The 18,558-nt window shown below is 46.5% G+C and overlaps 6 protein-coding genes across 6 annotated transcripts; 4 read left to right on the forward strand and 2 right to left on the reverse strand.

Moving 5' to 3' along the window:
- Positions 1-24: 24 nt before the first annotated feature.
- Positions 25-3,386, forward strand: F5147DRAFT_690405 (ANTH domain-containing protein). The gene is made up of 9 exons (XM_041437067.1): positions 25-103; positions 160-258; positions 311-437; positions 507-823; positions 873-984; positions 1,033-1,184; positions 1,234-1,378; positions 1,424-1,601; positions 1,655-3,386. Exons 1-9 carry the CDS (start codon positions 38-40, stop codon positions 3,186-3,188), a joined length of 2,730 nt encoding a protein of 909 aa, XP_041294062.1. The 5' UTR covers positions 25-37; the 3' UTR covers positions 3,189-3,386.
- Positions 3,387-3,652: 266 nt separating this feature from the next.
- F5147DRAFT_772636 (uncharacterized protein) lies at positions 3,653-5,048 on the forward strand (the record flags this gene model as incomplete). The annotated part of the gene is made up of 5 exons (XM_041441364.1): positions 3,653-3,750; positions 3,817-3,959; positions 4,012-4,293; positions 4,349-4,731; positions 4,782-5,048. The coding sequence occupies 5 exons, from the start codon at positions 3,653-3,655 to the stop codon at positions 5,046-5,048; spliced, it is 1,173 nt and encodes a 390-aa protein (XP_041294063.1).
- Positions 5,049-5,086: 38 nt separating this feature from the next.
- F5147DRAFT_753005 (gamma-glutamyl phosphate reductase) lies at positions 5,087-6,945 on the reverse strand (the record flags this gene model as incomplete). Its single annotated transcript, XM_041440228.1, has 4 exons — positions 6,471-6,945; positions 6,134-6,404; positions 5,757-6,079; positions 5,087-5,701 (listed from the first exon to the last, which is right to left on the reverse strand). The coding sequence occupies exons 1-4, from the start codon at positions 6,636-6,638 to the stop codon at positions 5,087-5,089; spliced, it is 1,377 nt and encodes a 458-aa protein (XP_041294064.1). The 5' UTR covers positions 6,639-6,945.
- A 160-nt stretch (positions 6,946-7,105) lies between these two features.
- F5147DRAFT_690417 (Alpha/Beta hydrolase protein) lies at positions 7,106-10,240 on the forward strand. Its single transcript, XM_041437068.1, has 18 exons — positions 7,106-7,408; positions 7,461-7,647; positions 7,697-7,733; positions 7,792-7,886; positions 7,942-7,979; positions 8,028-8,059; positions 8,109-8,201; positions 8,252-8,365; positions 8,418-8,488; positions 8,540-8,889; positions 8,938-8,969; positions 9,016-9,157; positions 9,210-9,230; positions 9,288-9,294; positions 9,348-9,457; positions 9,505-9,515; positions 9,568-9,729; positions 9,789-10,240. The coding sequence occupies exons 1-18, from the start codon at positions 7,255-7,257 to the stop codon at positions 10,029-10,031; spliced, it is 1,899 nt and encodes a 632-aa protein (XP_041294065.1). The 5' UTR covers positions 7,106-7,254; the 3' UTR covers positions 10,032-10,240.
- On the reverse strand, positions 10,241-12,249 carry F5147DRAFT_690435 (RNA polymerase II-associated). The gene is made up of 6 exons (XM_041437069.1): positions 12,164-12,249; positions 11,887-12,116; positions 11,633-11,837; positions 11,032-11,575; positions 10,705-10,948; positions 10,241-10,609 (listed from the first exon to the last, which is right to left on the reverse strand). The coding sequence occupies exons 1-5, from the start codon at positions 12,178-12,180 to the stop codon at positions 10,709-10,711; spliced, it is 1,236 nt and encodes a 411-aa protein (XP_041294066.1). The 5' UTR covers positions 12,181-12,249; the 3' UTR covers positions 10,241-10,609; positions 10,705-10,708.
- Positions 12,250-17,177: 4,928 nt separating this feature from the next.
- On the forward strand, positions 17,178-17,546 carry F5147DRAFT_525872 (uncharacterized protein; the record flags this gene model as incomplete). The annotated part of the gene is made up of 1 exon (XM_041429986.1): positions 17,178-17,546. A coding segment is annotated over one exon (369 nt), but the record flags the coding sequence as incomplete, so codon positions are not given.
- Between the last annotated feature and the right edge of the window lie 1,012 nt (positions 17,547-18,558).

Genomic DNA, 18,558 nt, shown 5'->3' on the forward strand with positions numbered 1-18,558 from the left:
TATGTGAATGACTTATGACCAACATCATCTTCGAGCAATGTCCAGCTTCGACAAGACAGTCAAGTTAGCTTGCAAACCAAAGGCGGCTCCTCCAAAGGCAAAGGTATCTCTCTAATAACACCAATATCGCTCGATTTCACACTGACTTTTATCCCCTAGTACCTGGATCCCATAATTGCCGCTACTTGGTCAGAAGATGGTGCTGTTCATGACGTTTGCAAAGCGCTCGTTCCTCGCCTTCGCGAACCTAATGCAATCGTGCGCAATAAGCCTCATAGCACCTCAGACTACAACTGACGATCTAGCATAGGTCGTGTTCAAGGCATTAATCGTGCTCCATACCATGATTCGCAATGGAGCAACAGACAACGTCTTATCTCATCTATCTTCTTCGGAAATTCTTCGTCTGCGAAATGTTTCTGCCGGTAACTGGGAAGGTATGTTCTGCTCATAGTCATCATTCTCATGGAAATATAGACCCACTTCTATTTTGTCGGTGTACTTAGGATACAACGCTCCCCAGAATCTCCAACACTACGCTATTTATTTGGACTCCCGCATACGTGCATATCGTGACTTGAAGCATGATGCAATCCGTGTCCAGGCAGAGTCAAATCGTGACATGCGCGTCAACAACTCCATTGAAGAGGATATGGCGTACTCTAGTGCCCCAGCCCCAAAGTCAGCATCCACCAAGTCCAAGGCGCCTCAAAGGAGTAAAACAATCATGGGAAGGAAATTACGCGTCATGACAGTGGACAAAGGCCTACTCCGGGAGACTAAGACTGTGCAAACAATGATTGACACCCTGGTAGAGTGCAGGGTACGCCTCACATCTGAATCTGCCAGATCACTTACAAAGTATTTATTAGTTCTATCTCGATGATCTAGAAGACGAATTAACTATAACTGCGCTCCGCATGCTCGTCAAGGACTTACTCATTCTTTTTCAGGCCGGCAATGAAGGCGTCATCAATGTATTAGGTTTGTTTATCCATCCTCGTGTCATTTTTTCGCTTAAAGAAATCTCAGAACACTATTTCGAGATGTCAAAGATTGACGCGGAGCAGGCACTCTCCATATATCGACATTTCTGCACTCAGACAGAGCGAGTGGTGGAGTACTTGAGCGTCGCCAAGAAATTGCAGAATCTACTCAACGTTCCTATCCCAACTTTGAAGCATGCAAGTAGAGTTTTCCTGCGCTTGTTAAACCACTCACAGATGCTATCAGGCTCCTGTATCGTTGGCGGGTGCACTCCAAGAATACTTGAACGACCCCAATTTCGAGCAGAACAGGATTGAGTACAAGACAAATAAGGAAGCTGTCGACAGAAATGGCAAAAATCGCAGTGGGGCTCTATCTTCGGCGCCTAAAGGTGACTAAGTCCACTTTCAGAGAGTCACAATCTGACTTCTTCCAGCCTCATCGTCGCAAGCAACCTCCACTGCATCCACATCCACCCCATCCACCCCATCCAATGGTTCATCCACTCAAACTTCCAGTTCCGCACCCAAGCTTGGAGCTACTCAGGCTATGGCAGACTTCTTTGCTTCTGTGGAGGAAGATCAACCTACCATGTTCAATCCTCCGACTAGCAGGTAAGCCACCATTAATTGCCGAGATCCCAACGACGTTGCTTATTTTTGCACAGCTCGACGTTCAACCACTTCCACCAACAGCCAGTGTCCAATCCTTTCGTTCAGCGACAAATGACAGGTGCATTCCAAGGTCAACCTTTCGGTTTTCCTGGTCAAATTCAATCGCAGGCCACTGCCTTCCCTCAGTCCTTCCAGTCAGTTCAGCCCAACGCCTTCAGTCAGCAACCGCCATCCACTCAACACCAACATCGACCTTTTTCCACCTTCTTGCAACCACAACCTACTGGATTTATAATGCCGCAAGGCACAGGTTTCTTGCAGCCGCAAGCTACCGGCGCAAACCCATTTAGACAGAGCATGGTGATGATGCAGGGGACTAGTACACCGGCTTTCAACTTTGGGGTAACGAATGCCTTCTTGCCCCAATTGCAACCTGCTGGACAAACCAACGTACCATCCCAGCCAGCTTCCCAGCCTCAGCCGTCATGGTCTTCGAACGTATTTGTTATGCAAACGCCTTCCACAAGTACACAGTTTGGACAGGTCAATGGGGCGCGCACACCATTTGACGTCCCTACTCGACCTGCTTCGACTCCCCTCACAACTTTCGGCACAACACAGGCATCTTCGACCTCCCCACCAGTAGCACAACCTGTCAAATCTCATCAGACCGGTTCGCGCAATCCGTTTGGAGTGCCAACTACGCCAGCCCCGCCAGTGCCAAAGCCACCAACACTGATGGAGTTAGCCATGGCTGGCGGAAGCTCGAATAATGCACCACCTACCGATTTTGCACCGCCTCAGGCTCCACAGCCACAACAGACGGGCTTTTTTGGACCGCCAGGTGCTTCTGGTGGGGAGTCATCGATATCGAGTGTTGCCTCGTCCTTTGCATTCGGCCGAAAATCAGAGGACAGGAAATTCAGCCCTAGCGGTTCTGGAATACTCAACCCACAGACCACCGCGACTGCATCAGATACTTGGTTTTCTTCCTTCTCGCCACCATCTACGCAACCTACGGGAGCCACCATAACCTCTAACACTCCTTCTATGTCACTCTCAGGTGACCAGCTAAAACCCCAAATGACCGGCTTTAGTGGCATCAAGCCATTTAAACCCACATCGTCCTTTGGCGCTTCCTTGTTAGAATCACTACCTCCAATACCACAATCCAGTCCCACTACTCCTAGTGTCACTGGTACACCCGGTAGTTTGTCTTCCCCACCAGCCTCGAGCGGGACAACTTCTGCTTTTGGCGCTGGTGTTTCGAGCATCGGACAGCAGCCGATTGGTGTTGGTGCTCTTAGTTCACAGTCAGATATAAGACCCACGCTTGGGGTAGGTCTTAGACCCCAGGCAACCGGTGGAGCCAACCCTTTCAGGGCTACGATGTATGCTGCATCTTCGCCTAATGCCGGAGGTGGATCTGTGCTGCCCACTATGAGCTCGCTGCCACAGTTCAGCGGAACCAATGGATCCTCATCCTTTGCATCCAGTTACGGAAGAAGCCCTTTTGGATACCCTGGAGCCCAGGATTCCTCGCAACAGCCTTTCCAACAGCAAACCGGGACCGCATCGCTTATTTAGTCTTGACCTGTCCTATCCACGCATCTATTCCTTTTCGATTTTGTCTCTTATTGCTATCTCTCGATCAAGTTCCCACTATCGTTTACACTCGGATATCACGTTGCCTGGACCACCCATTCATTTCTTCTTTACCTGTCTCCTGTATAATCTAGTAGTCGAGCTTATGGAAGCGTCTTGAATACCAATTTTTACTTTTCAGTACTGAGGACTCCATAAGTCAAGCGTCAAAGACCCCGAGTCACCGTGATCGGAAGTCGCGTCACGCTTCCCGCCGCTGGCTGCACTTTGTTCTTTACCGCCACCAACCTTACCACTTCAAGTGACGGTCTAAGTCATTCCAAGATGGCCTCGTGAGTTGCGCCCCAAAAATACCTGGTGCTTTTTATTGATTCGGAAACCATCATAAATGCAGCGAACAACTTAAAGCAGCGAGGGCAAATGCTACCGACGCGTTTGCACCAGACATGACTGTGGAGACCGCTCTTGAACACGCGAGACGTGCGTTCGCCCTAAAAAAATACGAGCAAGCAGTAGAATATTATGCTACTGCCCTGGAACTTCAGTACGTGATCGAAATTGGACTCATTAAGCTGTGGTTCTGACGCGCTGTGCGTCTCTCATCCCATAGAACAAGGAAGCAGGGCGAGGATGCACCAGAAACAGCTAATCTCTACTTCTCGTATGGAAAAGCACTGTTAGAGAACGCGATATCACAGGCTTCGGTTTTGGGTAAGGAGCAGCCCGAGAACGGAGATGAAGCAGAAGGGAAACGTGTGTGACGCGTTTTATTTACGTCTTGTGGGTGCAGCTGATCATCTCGTAGTCTCGGGCACTGGCGCCAACGGAAAGGGTCCTATTCTATCCTTTTCCGGAGATGCAGATGAAGGCATTGACCTTTTCGGTCAAGCCGCAATTGCAGAAGAAGAAGAGGGTGAAGAGGATGCTGAAGCGGAAGATGGAGAGCCAGAAGATGACTTCAATGCCGCATGGGAAGTCTTGGAGCTTGCGCGTGCAATTTACGAGAAAGGCAAGGATGAAGATGACGAAGTCAAAATGAAACTTGCTGAGACATATATTGCCCTCGGAGATGTATCTCTCGAGACGGGTACGCCCACCTTTTACTCGGCTAAGTATCCGCATAGTAACAGACTATCATATAGAGAAATTCGACCAAGCTATCACAGACTACTCAGAGGGACTCGCACTTAAGCTCGATCTTCTCCCGATTTCATCGCGCCAGATTGCTGAAGCACACTATAAGCTCAGTATAGTGCTTGACCTAACCTCTGGGCGACTTTCGGATGCTATCTTGCACGCGGAGAAGGCTCTGGAAAGCGTTGATGCTCGCCTAGCAGAACTCCACGACGGAATCGACGGAAAGCTGCTCCCTGAATCTAGTCGGGAAGCCAAAACAGACAAAAAGGGCAAGGCCAAGGCCATTGGCTCCGACGTACACGCAGATGGTGTGTGCCGTCTGACCAGGAGTCAGATGGAAGCCGAAATGAAGGAATGCGAAGGACTGAAAGAAGACCTCGCGCTGAAGGTGAGCCCGTGCAGGTTCAGGAAGTGTATATTGACAATGCTTTTACATAGGTGGAGGAACTTAAAACAACTCCCAGTGAGCCAACCGAGTCTGCTCCTGCAATGGCTGCAAAAGCGCTAGATGCGGAATTGAATGCTCAGTCGATATCTGTCCCTGGCCAACTAGCAGTGGTTAATGACTTGACATCATTGGTTGTGAAGAAGAAGAAAAAAGCTGCTGAATTAGATGCACCGGCTAAACGCAGAGCAGACGACGGAGAAGGTGATGACAGCCCTACTGCAAAGAAGGCAAAGCTGGAAGAGGATGCACAATCATGAGGATCTATTTATTTCAGCTATCGCGTTAGTTATTTTTGTTAGAATGGTACACTGGTTGTTGCAATCGCTGCGTGCTTGAAGCTCTTCTTCCCCTCTCCTACCCCAAATTCTCCTACAGTATGACCCCTCTCCGCCTTGCTCCTCAATATATATTTGTAGGTGACAAGTCCCTCGAGACCCACCGGCCCACGAGCGTGTATCCGTCCTGTACTAATTCCAACTTCAGTTCCGAAGCCATAACGGAATCCGTCTGCGAAACGTGTGCTAGCATTGACAAAAGTCCCTGCAGAGTCTACGCCTCTGCAGAATGCAGACGCTGCACGTTCGGATTCGGTTATGATAGAATCCGTGTGATGGGAGGAATGAGAGTTGATAAATTGAATTGCGGAATGAAGGGAGGGCAGGGCTATGACAGATATCGTAAGATCAAGGTGCTCGACAGAATAGGATGATTCTGTGGACGAGTGGACGTGACTTGAGAACCTTTCGGGGACGTTGGGAAGTGAGGCAAGTGCTGACAAGGTATGTGAATCACATAATAGATGAACGTCTGCTGCCAAGAGTGCTTGTGCCACCTCTCGCCACACCGTATTTAGAAGAGAGGTGTGCACAATAAGAGTTTCTGCAGCATTGCAAGCAGATGGATAATCCGTCTAGCATATGTTATCGTGAGAATATGATCGCTGCCTCAACAATTGAGAGACTTACCTTTGAGTCCACAACCACGCGGACGGCTTTTTGACTGTCAGCGGATTCATCTAGATATACATGGCACAATCCATCCGCATGTCCCATGACTGGTATCCGCGTGCTATTTTGAATGGCCTTCACAAGACTGTTGCCTCCGCGGGGAATGACCAAGTCAATGTAGCGGTCAAGATCCAGCAGTGCAGAAACTTCTGCCCTCGTTTGAATGGCTTGAACATACGTACTCGGAAGTGAGGTCTGTGACAATCCCTGCGAGATGGCCTTGGCGAGGAGATGTGTCGTGTGATTCGATTCCTTTCCGCCTTTGAGGATTGCAGCGTTTCCTGAAAGTGGCCGGTTTGTATGTACATATGACAAGCTGGAGATAACAGGCCTACCTGACTTGATCGCCAGAGCCGCAATATTTACCACAACCTCAGGGCGTGCTTCAAAAATAACAAGAAGAACGCCTATCGGGCATGAGACACGATACAGTTCGAGATCGTCATCGAGCTGTGAAGTATAGGAGACGACACCAGTTGGATCGGGAAGGTCTGCGACATCTTGCACGCCCTTGAGCATGGAATCCCATTTATCGCCCTTTCCGAGATCGAGACGCTTCATCATGGCGTTCGACATCTTTCCTGCATCGACCTCGACTTGCGCCGCCTTGGTATGCAAGCAGAGAATGTGTGAGGATCATTATGGATTTTGAGCCGAGAAACGATGCTGCACCTCCATATCCAGCTTATTTGCTGCGAATATTTCAGCCTTGTTAGCCTCGAGCTGCTGTCTGATCTTTGCGAGGGCATCTATTCGAACAGCAGCAGGAAACAACTGAGACTCTTCGAATGCAACTTTTGCAGCTTTTGCGATCTCTTCCGCGGTGATATCGGATCCCATTGATAGTACTTGTTATAGATGAGGAATGACAGTTCTGTACTGGTTTGGCCGTCTTCAGGGAACTACACTTTTGTTCGTGTTAACTATATACGCCAATCGGGAGGGAACGAGTCATCTGTATGGCACAAAGAACTAACAATTGGGATGACGATGAGTCTGGGCCCTGAGGTGATTGATACCTGCTTGCGGTCCCGCGTCCTTTGAGGATTCTTTATATAGATTAGGCTGAGGTGCCGCTTCAGCTTCTTGTTGCACATGCACGCAGTCCGGTGCATGATGCGAGGCCTTCCATACGAGATCTCTTGGCAGCCACTACACGAACGTGGCAGCGGCATATTCAGCCCTTTTCCAGTGTAACGAATCGACGATGTATCAATAGTGCTAACAATAACCGAATCCGAGCTCCAGCTATTGTCCGAGTAGTAAATGAAGCCGGCACAATTCCCGCTCACAATAGTGTGAGATGATCTTAAGTTGTAATATACTCCATATTTCGGCAAGTCAACCGTTGGTGCCCCAAGTCTTCCTGGTCGTTGATATAAAAGAACGCGGCTCGCCATCACATCCTCTCACCTTCGTAAATTATCAGCTTTTTGCTGGTTTTGTTTTCTTCGCCATGGTGTCTCGGTCGCACGTCATTGTCTTCGCCACTGCTGCATCTTTCATTCTACTTGCAAAGGCACAACAGACCTCTGGCACTCCCCCAAGCAGCTGGCCTCAAGTATACCCGGGAATGCCGAATGGTAGCTACAATACGGAGTGGCAGGACTGTATGTCAACCATTGATCCCACCCGTAATAGGAAGGTTCACCACACACCTAGACTTCCAAGTGACCGAGAATCTTCCAAATGTTACATGGTCCCTCCCTCGTAATTGGGCAGGGAACATTCCTGTTCAGAGAGAGGGTCATCCTAATGATACCTTGTTCTTCTGGGCATTTGAGAGCGAGGAGGGTTCTTTCACTTCTGATTCGACTGACGCACCATGGGGTATTTGGCTAAATGGAGGGTAGGCGATACGATATCCACCGTCCATCTTGGTACTGAGACCGTTGCAGACCCGGGTCATCAAGTCTTGTTGGCTTATTGTTTGAGGTCTGTCTTTCGTTCTACCTTGATCACTGCCGACTCTGGATTTGACAATTGGCGAAAGAATGGCCCAATCAATGTACAAAACGACTATTCGTTATTGGAAAACCACTATGCATGGAACACAGTGGCAGACTACGTCTGGATAGACCAGCCAGTGTAGGTGTTGTATCATGTGTTGATGTCCACTCTCCAATAGAAATCATCCCGTCAGCGGCGTTGGGTTTGCAACTGCTGATTCCACTGGTTATAGTACGTTTAGATCCCACGAGGCTTGCCTCAGCTTACATATTCCTTTAGTTTTTGACGAGGATCAAATGGCGGCGGACTTCGTCAGTACACACATCATAGGTGCACCTCACTTTCACTGACTGCACACAGTTTGGGTTCTTGGAGAATCTTGTCAAGGTCTTCCCCGGCTTGGCTAAGCGCCCATTACACCTAACGGGTGAAAGCTATGCTGGCATGTATATAGCAAGTGTACTGTCTTGCTGCATGCGCAGAACTAACATTGTTCGGAACAGCCTTACATAACGAAAGCTTACTTCGGGATGGAGAATCCGCCAGTTACATTGGCTAAGATCGCTATCGGAGATGGGTCTATTGCCTCTGGAGAAACATTTGAACTCCTCCCAGTGGTGAGCGTTTTACTCACTAGATGACCTACTTCACAGTTTTCACATTCTAAAGCTTAGCGTCATCGAAACATATCCGCAGGTGATCGGGTATGACACCGATGTCTTTGAGTACTTCCATGAACAGTTCGTACTCATTCGAATTATACTCCTGCGATTTCGTTGATATCTCCCCAGAGAAGCGCTTTGCGGTTATGATCTTGCCCTTGAATATCCCCAAAACGGATACTTCCCAACCCTGAATTACACTCCTGGAAATAACCCATCTAGTATGTCTGCATCGAGGCGATACAGAGCTCGACAAGGTCAATTCTCCAAGAAGCTGTTTTTAGCCGAAATGGAACAGAAGTACAATGCACGACTGGCAAAGCGGACCACTAGTCTGTCCAAACATGAGCGCCTGCGTACGCGGGATGTTTGGAAACGTGATTTAGCAGGCCGTGCAAATGGCACCATCGACGCATGGTACGGGTGCGATGTTTACGATGAGTTGATAGATTATGCCATCAACTTCACCTTCCCGTGGTGTATGTTCATTGCTTTCATTATTTGACTGTCGCTTATGAAGACAATAGCACTCAGTAAGGACTCTGGAGGGATGTTCGACGTAAGTAATATTTTGCTCTCGCCGCTGTACTCATTGCAAGTTGTAGGTATATAATATTCCAGATGCCCTAAACCCTGAGGCACCTATGGATGGGTCAGTTTTTTTGAACAACCCACAAACTCGTGCTGCTATTCATGCACCGACGAGTGAGGACTGGGCAGAATCCATCTACTACCCATTCGGCAACAGTTAGTCAGCGACTGTTCTCAAAGGTTCCTTCGACTAATGATCCTGACTCAGACTATACTAATGGTGATCCAAGTAAGCTTATATTTGCCCTCTCGCATAAAATTTCTTTCTTTCTGAGCTCTTTTCTAGGTCTTGAGTCAGTGAATCCTTGTATACCCTATCAGATTTGGTGCTTACCACGTAACACAGACCTATGGCATTCCTCACAGACTTGGCCACGAATGCCACAGCCCACAACGTCTCTGTTGTCATATTTTCCGGAAATGATGACTCCCTCATTCCTCACCTTGGTTCACAAAGTGAGTAGTCACTATCGGTCCAGTCAAAGTGTTAATTACTTCCTCAGTTACTATCCAAGTATGTTGAATGATAACCGGTTTGTGAAGAGATGTCGGCTCATTGTGCCTAGAACACTACTTTTGGCGGGATTCAAGGTTTCACGCGCAAACCTTCGACACCATGGTATGATGATAATGGCGATTTTGCCGGTATTGTGCATCAGGAACGCAACTGGACTTATGTCCTTGTTGACCACGCAGGCCACCTCGTGGGATACACAAATCCCCAATCAGTACGTCTCGTCCATCATAATCTATAGCGTCATAAATTCAGACTGCAGAAACTCCGAAGGGTTTTGTCTTTATCAGGGAGTTCGTCTTTGGAAACAACCAGACTGGGATGGTCACCAACACTTCCTCGGTATCTGCGACTGTCATAGGTGGCGAGGTCTCTTCCCTGGCAAACGAGATTATGACAGGACAGGCTGCCATCTACTACGGCTCCGTGACTACCGAATCTACATATTACTTCCCCACCGCCACAGTGCAGGCATGGAATGCATATATTGCAACCGCTACCGGCACGCCTCTATGATAGTCGCGTTGGCGAGGTAACTAGGTCTGCATCGGCGCAGATAGGTAGAACGATGGCATTCGGGAGTGTCATCGTGGTGATAATGCCATTTGCACTATAGGGACTAATTAACATTATTGAACGGACTTATAGCCTGTTTGCATGTACTTGTGTAGCTCTTTTTACAAGGCGTATTTTAAAACACCAATACTATTCTTAAACCACAATCTACTACTGCACCGTTCATTTTCTCCTGTTCTCATTTTGGCCATAAATTAATTACTGCTCATTTACTTCGCAAGTTCAAAGGACCGCACCCGAATTCATCACTCACAGCACTGTCATGACACTCCCAAGAGGATCAGATTTTTCTTCCCGTCGCGACCTCGACCCTGCTACCACGAGCATGACCGCGCATAGAGGACTTTTTGAAAGGGACAAAACCAACTTGGGACTCTTCGGCTTCGATAATTGAAGCTGAAACTAGACGAGGAAGCAAATATTTTTGGTACATGTTTCATATATGCTTGGACCCTGGTGGGATGTAGAGGTTTGTCATGGCGTAGGTATTCGAGACCGAGGGTGTCCTCAAAATGGGCCTGTGCAGTACATTAGCAACGCAGAAGTATAATCGATCAGAGTGCAACGCAGGCAGTGCGTCCTACGCGATGGATGTATGACCGAGATGACGTACGAAATTAAAATATTTCTGCCATGATTCCCCCATCTCCTTCTGCATCTCCTTCTGTACCTATCTCTATCCCCCCAATATCCACTTCACCATCCGCATCTACCTCACCCTCAGCGTCGCGCGAAAAGAGGTATAGTGGATCTACGACCTCCGCGAGAGCCTCATTACGCTCCTCGAGTTCGTCGCTACTCATAGCCACGTGCGAAATGTGCACAACTTGCCATTTGTCTGCATAGGTGTCGTTTTGCTGCCGAACAATTATTAGTGATCAGGCAGTCAAGGGATTGGACGAAAGGGCGAGGTGCGCAGAGTTTGGAGGAATTTACATACATTCATTCGCTTCTTCTTGAGTGTCATTTTGCGTTCGATATTCTTGTAATACGCGCCTGGCCCACGCTCACCTGCGTCTCCATTGTCGAGAACAAGTAAAAATTCATTGGGCACTTCTTGTTCGATTTTGACGGTTTCATAGTCGCGTACGAAGTGGAATGCCGTTGTCCTGTTCTCCTCACTGCTCTTCAGTGCAAACCGCTCCTCCTTAAATTCCAGGGCATCGGCGTCCTCCTTCGTTAGGTAATACGCTAAAAAGTGGTCACCGTCGCTCTCCATCGGACGCAGAATCGCACAGTCCAGCCGTGGGTCCTCCGTGTCTATAGGTCGTTCGCCTGGGCGCTCATTGAAGCGAAATAAATCATACGCGTTCGCCCAGATGTCGGCATCTGGGAGAACGTCGTATGATTGGATAGCAGTGACACCAGTCTTGTTGGGATGAGAAAGTGTGGAAAGATCGAGGGACGTAGAAGCGGCAAAGCCGGCTTCGATGGTTTGAAGCTGTGCCTCATGCGAGACATTAATGGGTTGCAGAAGTTGTTTTCTGTGGATAATGAATCAGGAATTGTTAGAGTTAAATACAATAAAAATAACGGCGCACGATTCGTGTGATGACGAAGTGCGTTGTACGCCTTCGCGGCTAAGGTACTCCGTTTTTCGGAGCCAAGGTACGTGTGGAGGGAGAGGTGTCGATGTCCCTGATGTTGTGGGTATGGTGTAGGGTGTAGCATATGTTGAGGGATCACCCAGAAGAAGTCGGTCTTTTGGGTCAAGAGAAGGCAGGTTATCCGGGTCAGGATTCAGTGCTGTAGGACATTAATATCATGAGACTACCCTTGAAAAAGAATCATGTACTATCATCGTTGCCATTCTCTTCCCAAAGATATTCCCACCGCCCAAGATCTAAAGGCATGCCGCATTCGGCGTCGACGATCATCGGGAGGGGTGTGTCGTTGGTGACCACGTTGATGAAAGTTGGCTGCGCATAGCGCAAAGGATTTGTGGGGATATCAACTAGTTTTGGCGGACATGGAGGCGCGGGGAGTGGATTTGAATACCGGACGCGAACAAGTAAGTCGAGTTTGCTAGAGACAATAAGCTAGGGAATCCAAGCAAAGAAATATATACGTACCTCTTTCTAAGACTCATTTTGTTTGTTTAGCAGGAGCCAGGAGGTTGCCTTGGTTCGAAATTTGATCACATGAGTGACGCGTGTGAACTTGAATCACGGTGACGTTGACTTACACTGGAAGCATGAAAGACTTTTTCAGCAAGAAATGTTGAAAAAATTGTAAAAAAGGTTTAAATACATCACTAATTTCGATGTATTTAAACCTTTTTTACAATTTTTTCAACATTTTTCTTGCTGAAAAAGTCTTTCATGCTTCCAGTGTTAAGGTACACTTTGGTCACCCCATTTCAGGTACCTGAGGTACCTCTTCCCTGACTCCCAAAGGAGGGTTTTGTAAACGTACCCGTTCTCTGTCAAAAAGTTTGTGGGTTTTTATTACCTTATTGAGTGGTTCTTGGTTGCCATGTCGCATCATTGTCCATTGTCTTGTCTCACTAGTTTTTTGCCATTAAATAGTGCTGTTTCCTTATCTCGAGAACCCATCTGCATATCTCCCTCAATCCACCAAGTGACGGAGCTGGCCACAAATTGTGATACTAATCTCCCACCTCATGTACAAAAATATGTGAGCATCACGTTCGTGAATTGTGATATTGCTTGTAGTGATTTTAATTATCATATCAGGGTTTTCTTGGTCAAAGAGCCTTGCACAGTTTCTCGTGTGCTCAATAGCCGACTATGTCTGCCTCTTGATACATGTCATGATGTCTCTGAATATCCATATTATTATGATGCTCTCTATTATCCTGAATATCACACATCCTCATTCTCGTGTCCCACAAATTTCTGTGCATGGCTCAAATTATCGTTGTCAACTCATTATCGTGCCTGTCCTTGCACTTCGACTCCCTTTGGTGGTGTGGTCGCTTATGATGGAATGTCAATTATAATTTGTCAAGGTACTGTTGCAATACACTGTTCAATTTCGTCCTTCCAGCGTGCCAGTTATTACCACTGCGGATTATTGCAAAGGTTTTATTCTCAGTGTATGCGTTCTGTTGGCGATCTCATACTGACACACCAGCATGAGAATCCTTTATGGTTGTTTACACCCCTTGACATTCTCAAAGTTCGTCTGCAGGGACTGGTTTCAAGTATCCTTTCATCACTGGCTACTCACCTGGCAGATCATTCCTCGAAGATACGCCAAAATAAATCCGGGTATGTAGATTGCATTCTGGATCACATTGATCACACGCGCTCGAGATTGATGGTCACTGCTGATGAATCATGATGGGGGTGTCGATTCTTTCAAGGGGACAACTTGTGTCCACTCGTTTTGTTCATATGTTGACTGTATCTATGGCAATGACATTGGTAAACTCGTCAGGACGCCCCCGCAGGCATATCCTCAGAAGTGCACTCCTCCTTGCCACCCCTGGTTGTAAGGTTTGACCTAATAATATGGTTGGTGCCACAGATTGATTGACACATTTCATGATTATGCCAGGGACCCAATCTGGCACAATATTCTCACAGCTGCACATTTTCGCATTTTCAACCACCTACCGTGGGAACCTCACAACACCCAATGTATTTCGCATTTTTGGCCACCCATGGGAATTTCCCCAGAACACTTAAAAATATATTGTTCCTCATATCAGGGCCTCCCCACATTATTCCCACACTCCGCATTTTTCGCATTTTTAGCCACCTACTATGGGAATTACCCCACAACACCCAAAACGTCACCCAATATGGTACACCCCACAATTTTAATTATTCCCACACCCTCCCTACATTATTGCAGCTTCACCACCACACCACAATAGCTCCCCCTTTATATATAAGTAGTAGTTTAGTATATATATGTATAATATAATATAATAGACTGCTTTTTTTGTTTGTTTGTGTGACTGCTTCTCCTCCAGGGGCAATTCAACATAGGGTAGGGTACAGAACACTTTCGCATTTTTGCCCCTTTGGTGGGGAAGTGTTCTATAATATTCAGAACATGTTTATGAGCATATATGAGTAGATTCCCATCTTTATTTGACCCTCTGAAGTGTCCTGTATCAATAGATATAGCACATATGCAAGAAAACACAAAATATGTTCCCATTTAATTATTTCTAGGTGGATAGACTTGGAAAAATGATTCCCAGCATCTATTCAACAATAGGAACAATGTATCAGTAGCCCAGGATCATTGGACAATTCCCTGTTGCATGGTGTGCCCCTCCTCTCCTGGTGGTTCACCCCCTGTGAAAAATTTTCCTGTAGGGCCGGACCTTAATTGAGGTGGGGGGTCTATTTCTATGTATATTTGGAGTAGATTAATCATATATCTGGCCCAGGACACACATAGGATCCTGCTACAAGAACAAAAACATAGAAAATCTCACTTTTGACATTTTTAATGTTTTTCAGTATTGTACTCTTGCATAAATAATACAACCTGTTCATATATCATTAGCATAGCATATATACTTGCTTGCACCAACCATGTTAGTTTGGCCAAATACTACAACTAAGGCTGTCCTTGCATCATTCATCGCTGCCCCCTCCTTTAGCTTGGTTGTCACTCCCGATCGAGACACTAGTCAAATGGATACGTCGCCTGTCCATCAATGATCTTATGGAATCTATCACCCACCTTCCTCCTGATTGTCGCCCTTCGCTGAACAAGAGATCTCTGCAAAAGTCTTGTAATAGTGTGGTTGATTTCCTCCACAGGCACGCAGCATTTCTTGTTGCCAGTGGTCCAGTTCATGTGGCTGATGTATATCTCGCATATCATCAAATTGCGCCCTCAGACCATTTTTCAGACGACAATTTCATCATGAAAGTGCTGATATATGAGTATGGTGATCCCATCATGAACTCACTCAGCCAAGAGTTGCTTTCGAAATCAGAACTTCACAAGGAAATGAGACAGACTGCCAAGATGGAAAGTATACTTTGGGGGCAGCAGATCGTCAGTGACCATGCACAGGATTGGCCATGTATTGTGACCAAACAAGTGGCCTTAGATTGTGCGCGAGACTATGTACATGGCTTGGTGTGGATTGAGCCTCCAGTCTGTGCTGTGTGCTTGCAAAGATTATCGGATTGTACTCTAGTGAATATTGGTCCTGTGGGTGGTGATTTGCTGACATTGGAAGTACTTCGCATCAAGGATGAGTTCATTACTGCCTGTATTATCCGAACTCTTAGTGCAGAATTCATGTTCAGTGTGGATTTTCTCGATGGATTGATGCTGGACAAGTCTGGTATTATCGACATTGGTACCATACATGCTGTGATGAACATCTGTGCAGAATGTCATTCGAGTCTGACTAATAAATCTATGCCACGTTTGGCTCTGGCTAATGATCTTTACTGTGGTTTGCTGCCAACTCAATTTTCTGATCTGACCTGGTCAGAGGAGAAAGTGTGTGCAAGATTTTGTATTTCTGCACATGTCACTCGTCTTTTTCAATCTTCCAATCCTGCACAGCCAAAAGTCTTCCATGGAAATACCTGTGCACATGAGATGAATGTCATCTCAACAGCCAATGTGCTGCCTCGCACTCCCGCGGATATAAATGATTTTCTCAGCGTCATTTTCATAGGTCCTGGTAAGCTCAAACCATCTGCTCTCAAAACAACATTTCGAGTGTGAAAATCCAAAATATGGTCCTTTCTTTTGTGGCTGAAGGCACACAATCGTTTGTATTGTGATGTTGAAATAGATGCCAGAATTGTCGAACTCTATCCTGCTGATGATGTGATTCCAGGTTTGATGGAACATGTGGTTCAGGATCACGAACAAGATGGTCGTCGTGTGTTTTTGGAAGAGACAGCAGGCTTCTCAGAACATCCTGCTGAATTGCTGTCATCTTCAACTGTTTCTGGTACAGATGCTGGCGAACAGCCTTCTTTGTTGTTAGAGAAAATGGGGGTGTCAGATCCAGAATGTGTGCAACTTTCTGGTCATGCTTTCACTGCTGCGGCTCTTCGTAATCTCATATCAGATTCATCCAGCAGTTCAGAATCTGATTTGGATTTGATTGTTCACCATGGTTCAGAGGCTATCGGCGAGTATAAGAATCCTGACTTGCTGCCAGGTATCTATCTGACTCTTTTTCCTTTTGGTATTGGTGGGTTTGAATCAACGAAACGTCAGACAGCTTGGCTTTCAAACAACAGGCTCACTATTATTTCAACTTGACTGATAAATCTTTTCGTTATCATCACTCTTTTTTGTTTGTCATCTTAAACATGATTCAGAGACGGATGGCCCACCTCTACACTTCTTTCACTGTTCGCAAGGCTCACTTCCATTCCATTGCTTGTGAACTGACTCAAGTGTCCTCTTCCATTCTAGAACATCTTGCCATCAGACTTGAACAAGAGACAAAGATTTCAGATTTGGGAGCAGATGAGAAGAACACCCTCAGCCTTCTCAAGAAAGTAAACACCATCGCCGCTCGCATCCCTGGCTCCCAAGCTGCCAAAATTTACATTCAGAGTGAAATTCACAGCTACTACAGTTACTTTGGGCTCCCTCATATTTTCTTCACATTCAATCCGAGTTGTGCTCAGTCCCATTTTTCAGGCAATGTATGGAGATAAGACTGTCGATCTCTCTCATAGGTTCCCCCACTTGGTATCTGCTCAGGAATGTGCGATCCGTCTGGCACAAGATCCAGTGGCAGCCTCGGATTTCTTCACATTCTCTATGCAATGCCTCTTTCAACACCTCTTGGGCTGGGATTTTGAAGCTGGTCGGTCCACATTGCGAGGGGGAATCTTTGGCCATTTGCAAGCATTTTATGGCACTTCTGAATTCACTGAATGTGGGGGTCTGCATGGTCATTTTTTGATATGGTTGCAAGGTGGTGTCAATCCTTCTGAGCTGCATACTCGGCTGCGTGATGATGACAATTTTCAAGCTTGGTTTTTTGCCTTTTTCGAAGATAGCATTCTCCATCATCTACCTGATGTTGAAGAGCCTCTTGAACCAAATTTCGAGCCCCGTGTGCAACGGCCTCCAGTTCCACCGGTGTTACCTGTTGATGCTCATGAAGTTGAAGTGCGGATTGTTCAGAAGGATTGGGATAGTGTGTTCGCATCTGAAATAAAAAAATGTGGTGAGGTCTTGCAATGCCATCAGTGTCGAGCTGTATGTCACAAGTATGGCAATGAGGATCGTTGTAGGTTCCTCTTTCCACATGAGCTTGTAGACATGTCTTACTTTGATGCAGAAACAAACTCAGTTGTCCTTGCTTGTCGAGATGCTTGGGTTAATTACTACAGTCCATATATTCTCATATTTTGTCATCATAACCATGACATCAAGTGCATCCTCTTGGACAAAGGTGCAAAGGCAGCTATGTTCTATATATCGGATTATATCACTAAAATGGATCTGAAGACTTATGAGATGCTCTCTCTTCTGTCTTGAGCTGTCGCCCGCCTGCCAGACTCCTCGAGTGATACACCCTCGCAATCAGCCAAGAACCTGTTGCACAAATGCTTTTCTCAGTTCACCCATCAGCAACAGATCCATGCACAACAAGCAGCTTGGTACATACGCAGAATGGATGACAGCATGCCATCACACAAGACAGTGCCTATGTTGTCATCAGCCCTTCTGGCATATGTAAAAGAGAAGATTAATGGGTCCGTGAATGTGGATGATGATGATGATGATGATGATGTTGAACACACCTACCTGCATATCTCAACAGACAGAAATGGCAAGCTCGTTGAGATGAACCAGGTGCACCATTATGTTTTCCGTGCTGACAGTCTGTCAGATATGTACTTCTTTGAATTCTGCCGATGTGTGAAGCTGCAGCCAAAGGCAAAGAGTAAGAAGATCCAAAACACTTATGAGATGTGTTTAGGTGTGCTTCATCATCATCCATTGAAAGAATCACATCCACTGTCTGATACACATGAACTCCTCGAGCACACCAATGAGGATAGAGGAGATGGCAAAAATGAACTCATCCCTCGTGTGGTAGGTGTGTCAATACCTCAATCAACAAACATGAAATCATGGTTGCTGTTTTGCCTGGCTTACTTCGAACCTTTTAGTGATGATGTCCCATTAATAGATGAATCAAAAGATGTCTCGCTCGCCTATCAGAATTACATGTTTTAACATCATGCACAGCAGGTAATGGATAACTGGGAGGCAATATATGAATGTCAGGGTGAAAGAGATGCTGATAGACTGCAAAAACAATCTTGATTGACTGCACGCAGTAGGGCACTGACAAAGAGTTCTGCAGGAAACAAATTCACTGATGATGACATGGATATTGATGTTGACAATGTTCCAGGAAAAGGTGCTAGTCCATGGCTGCATGTGTTACAGATGATCCTTCAGATGCAGCAGTGCAAGTGGTTGTCAAAGTCTTTGATAACTCCAAGCAGCACTATGGAGGCTGGTGAATGCGAGT

The sequence above is a fragment of the Suillus discolor genome (assembly GCF_016758755.1).
Source record: "Suillus discolor strain FC423 chromosome Unknown F5147scaffold_21, whole genome shotgun sequence".
NCBI classification, from domain to species: Eukaryota; Fungi; Basidiomycota; class Agaricomycetes; order Boletales; family Suillaceae; genus Suillus; species Suillus discolor.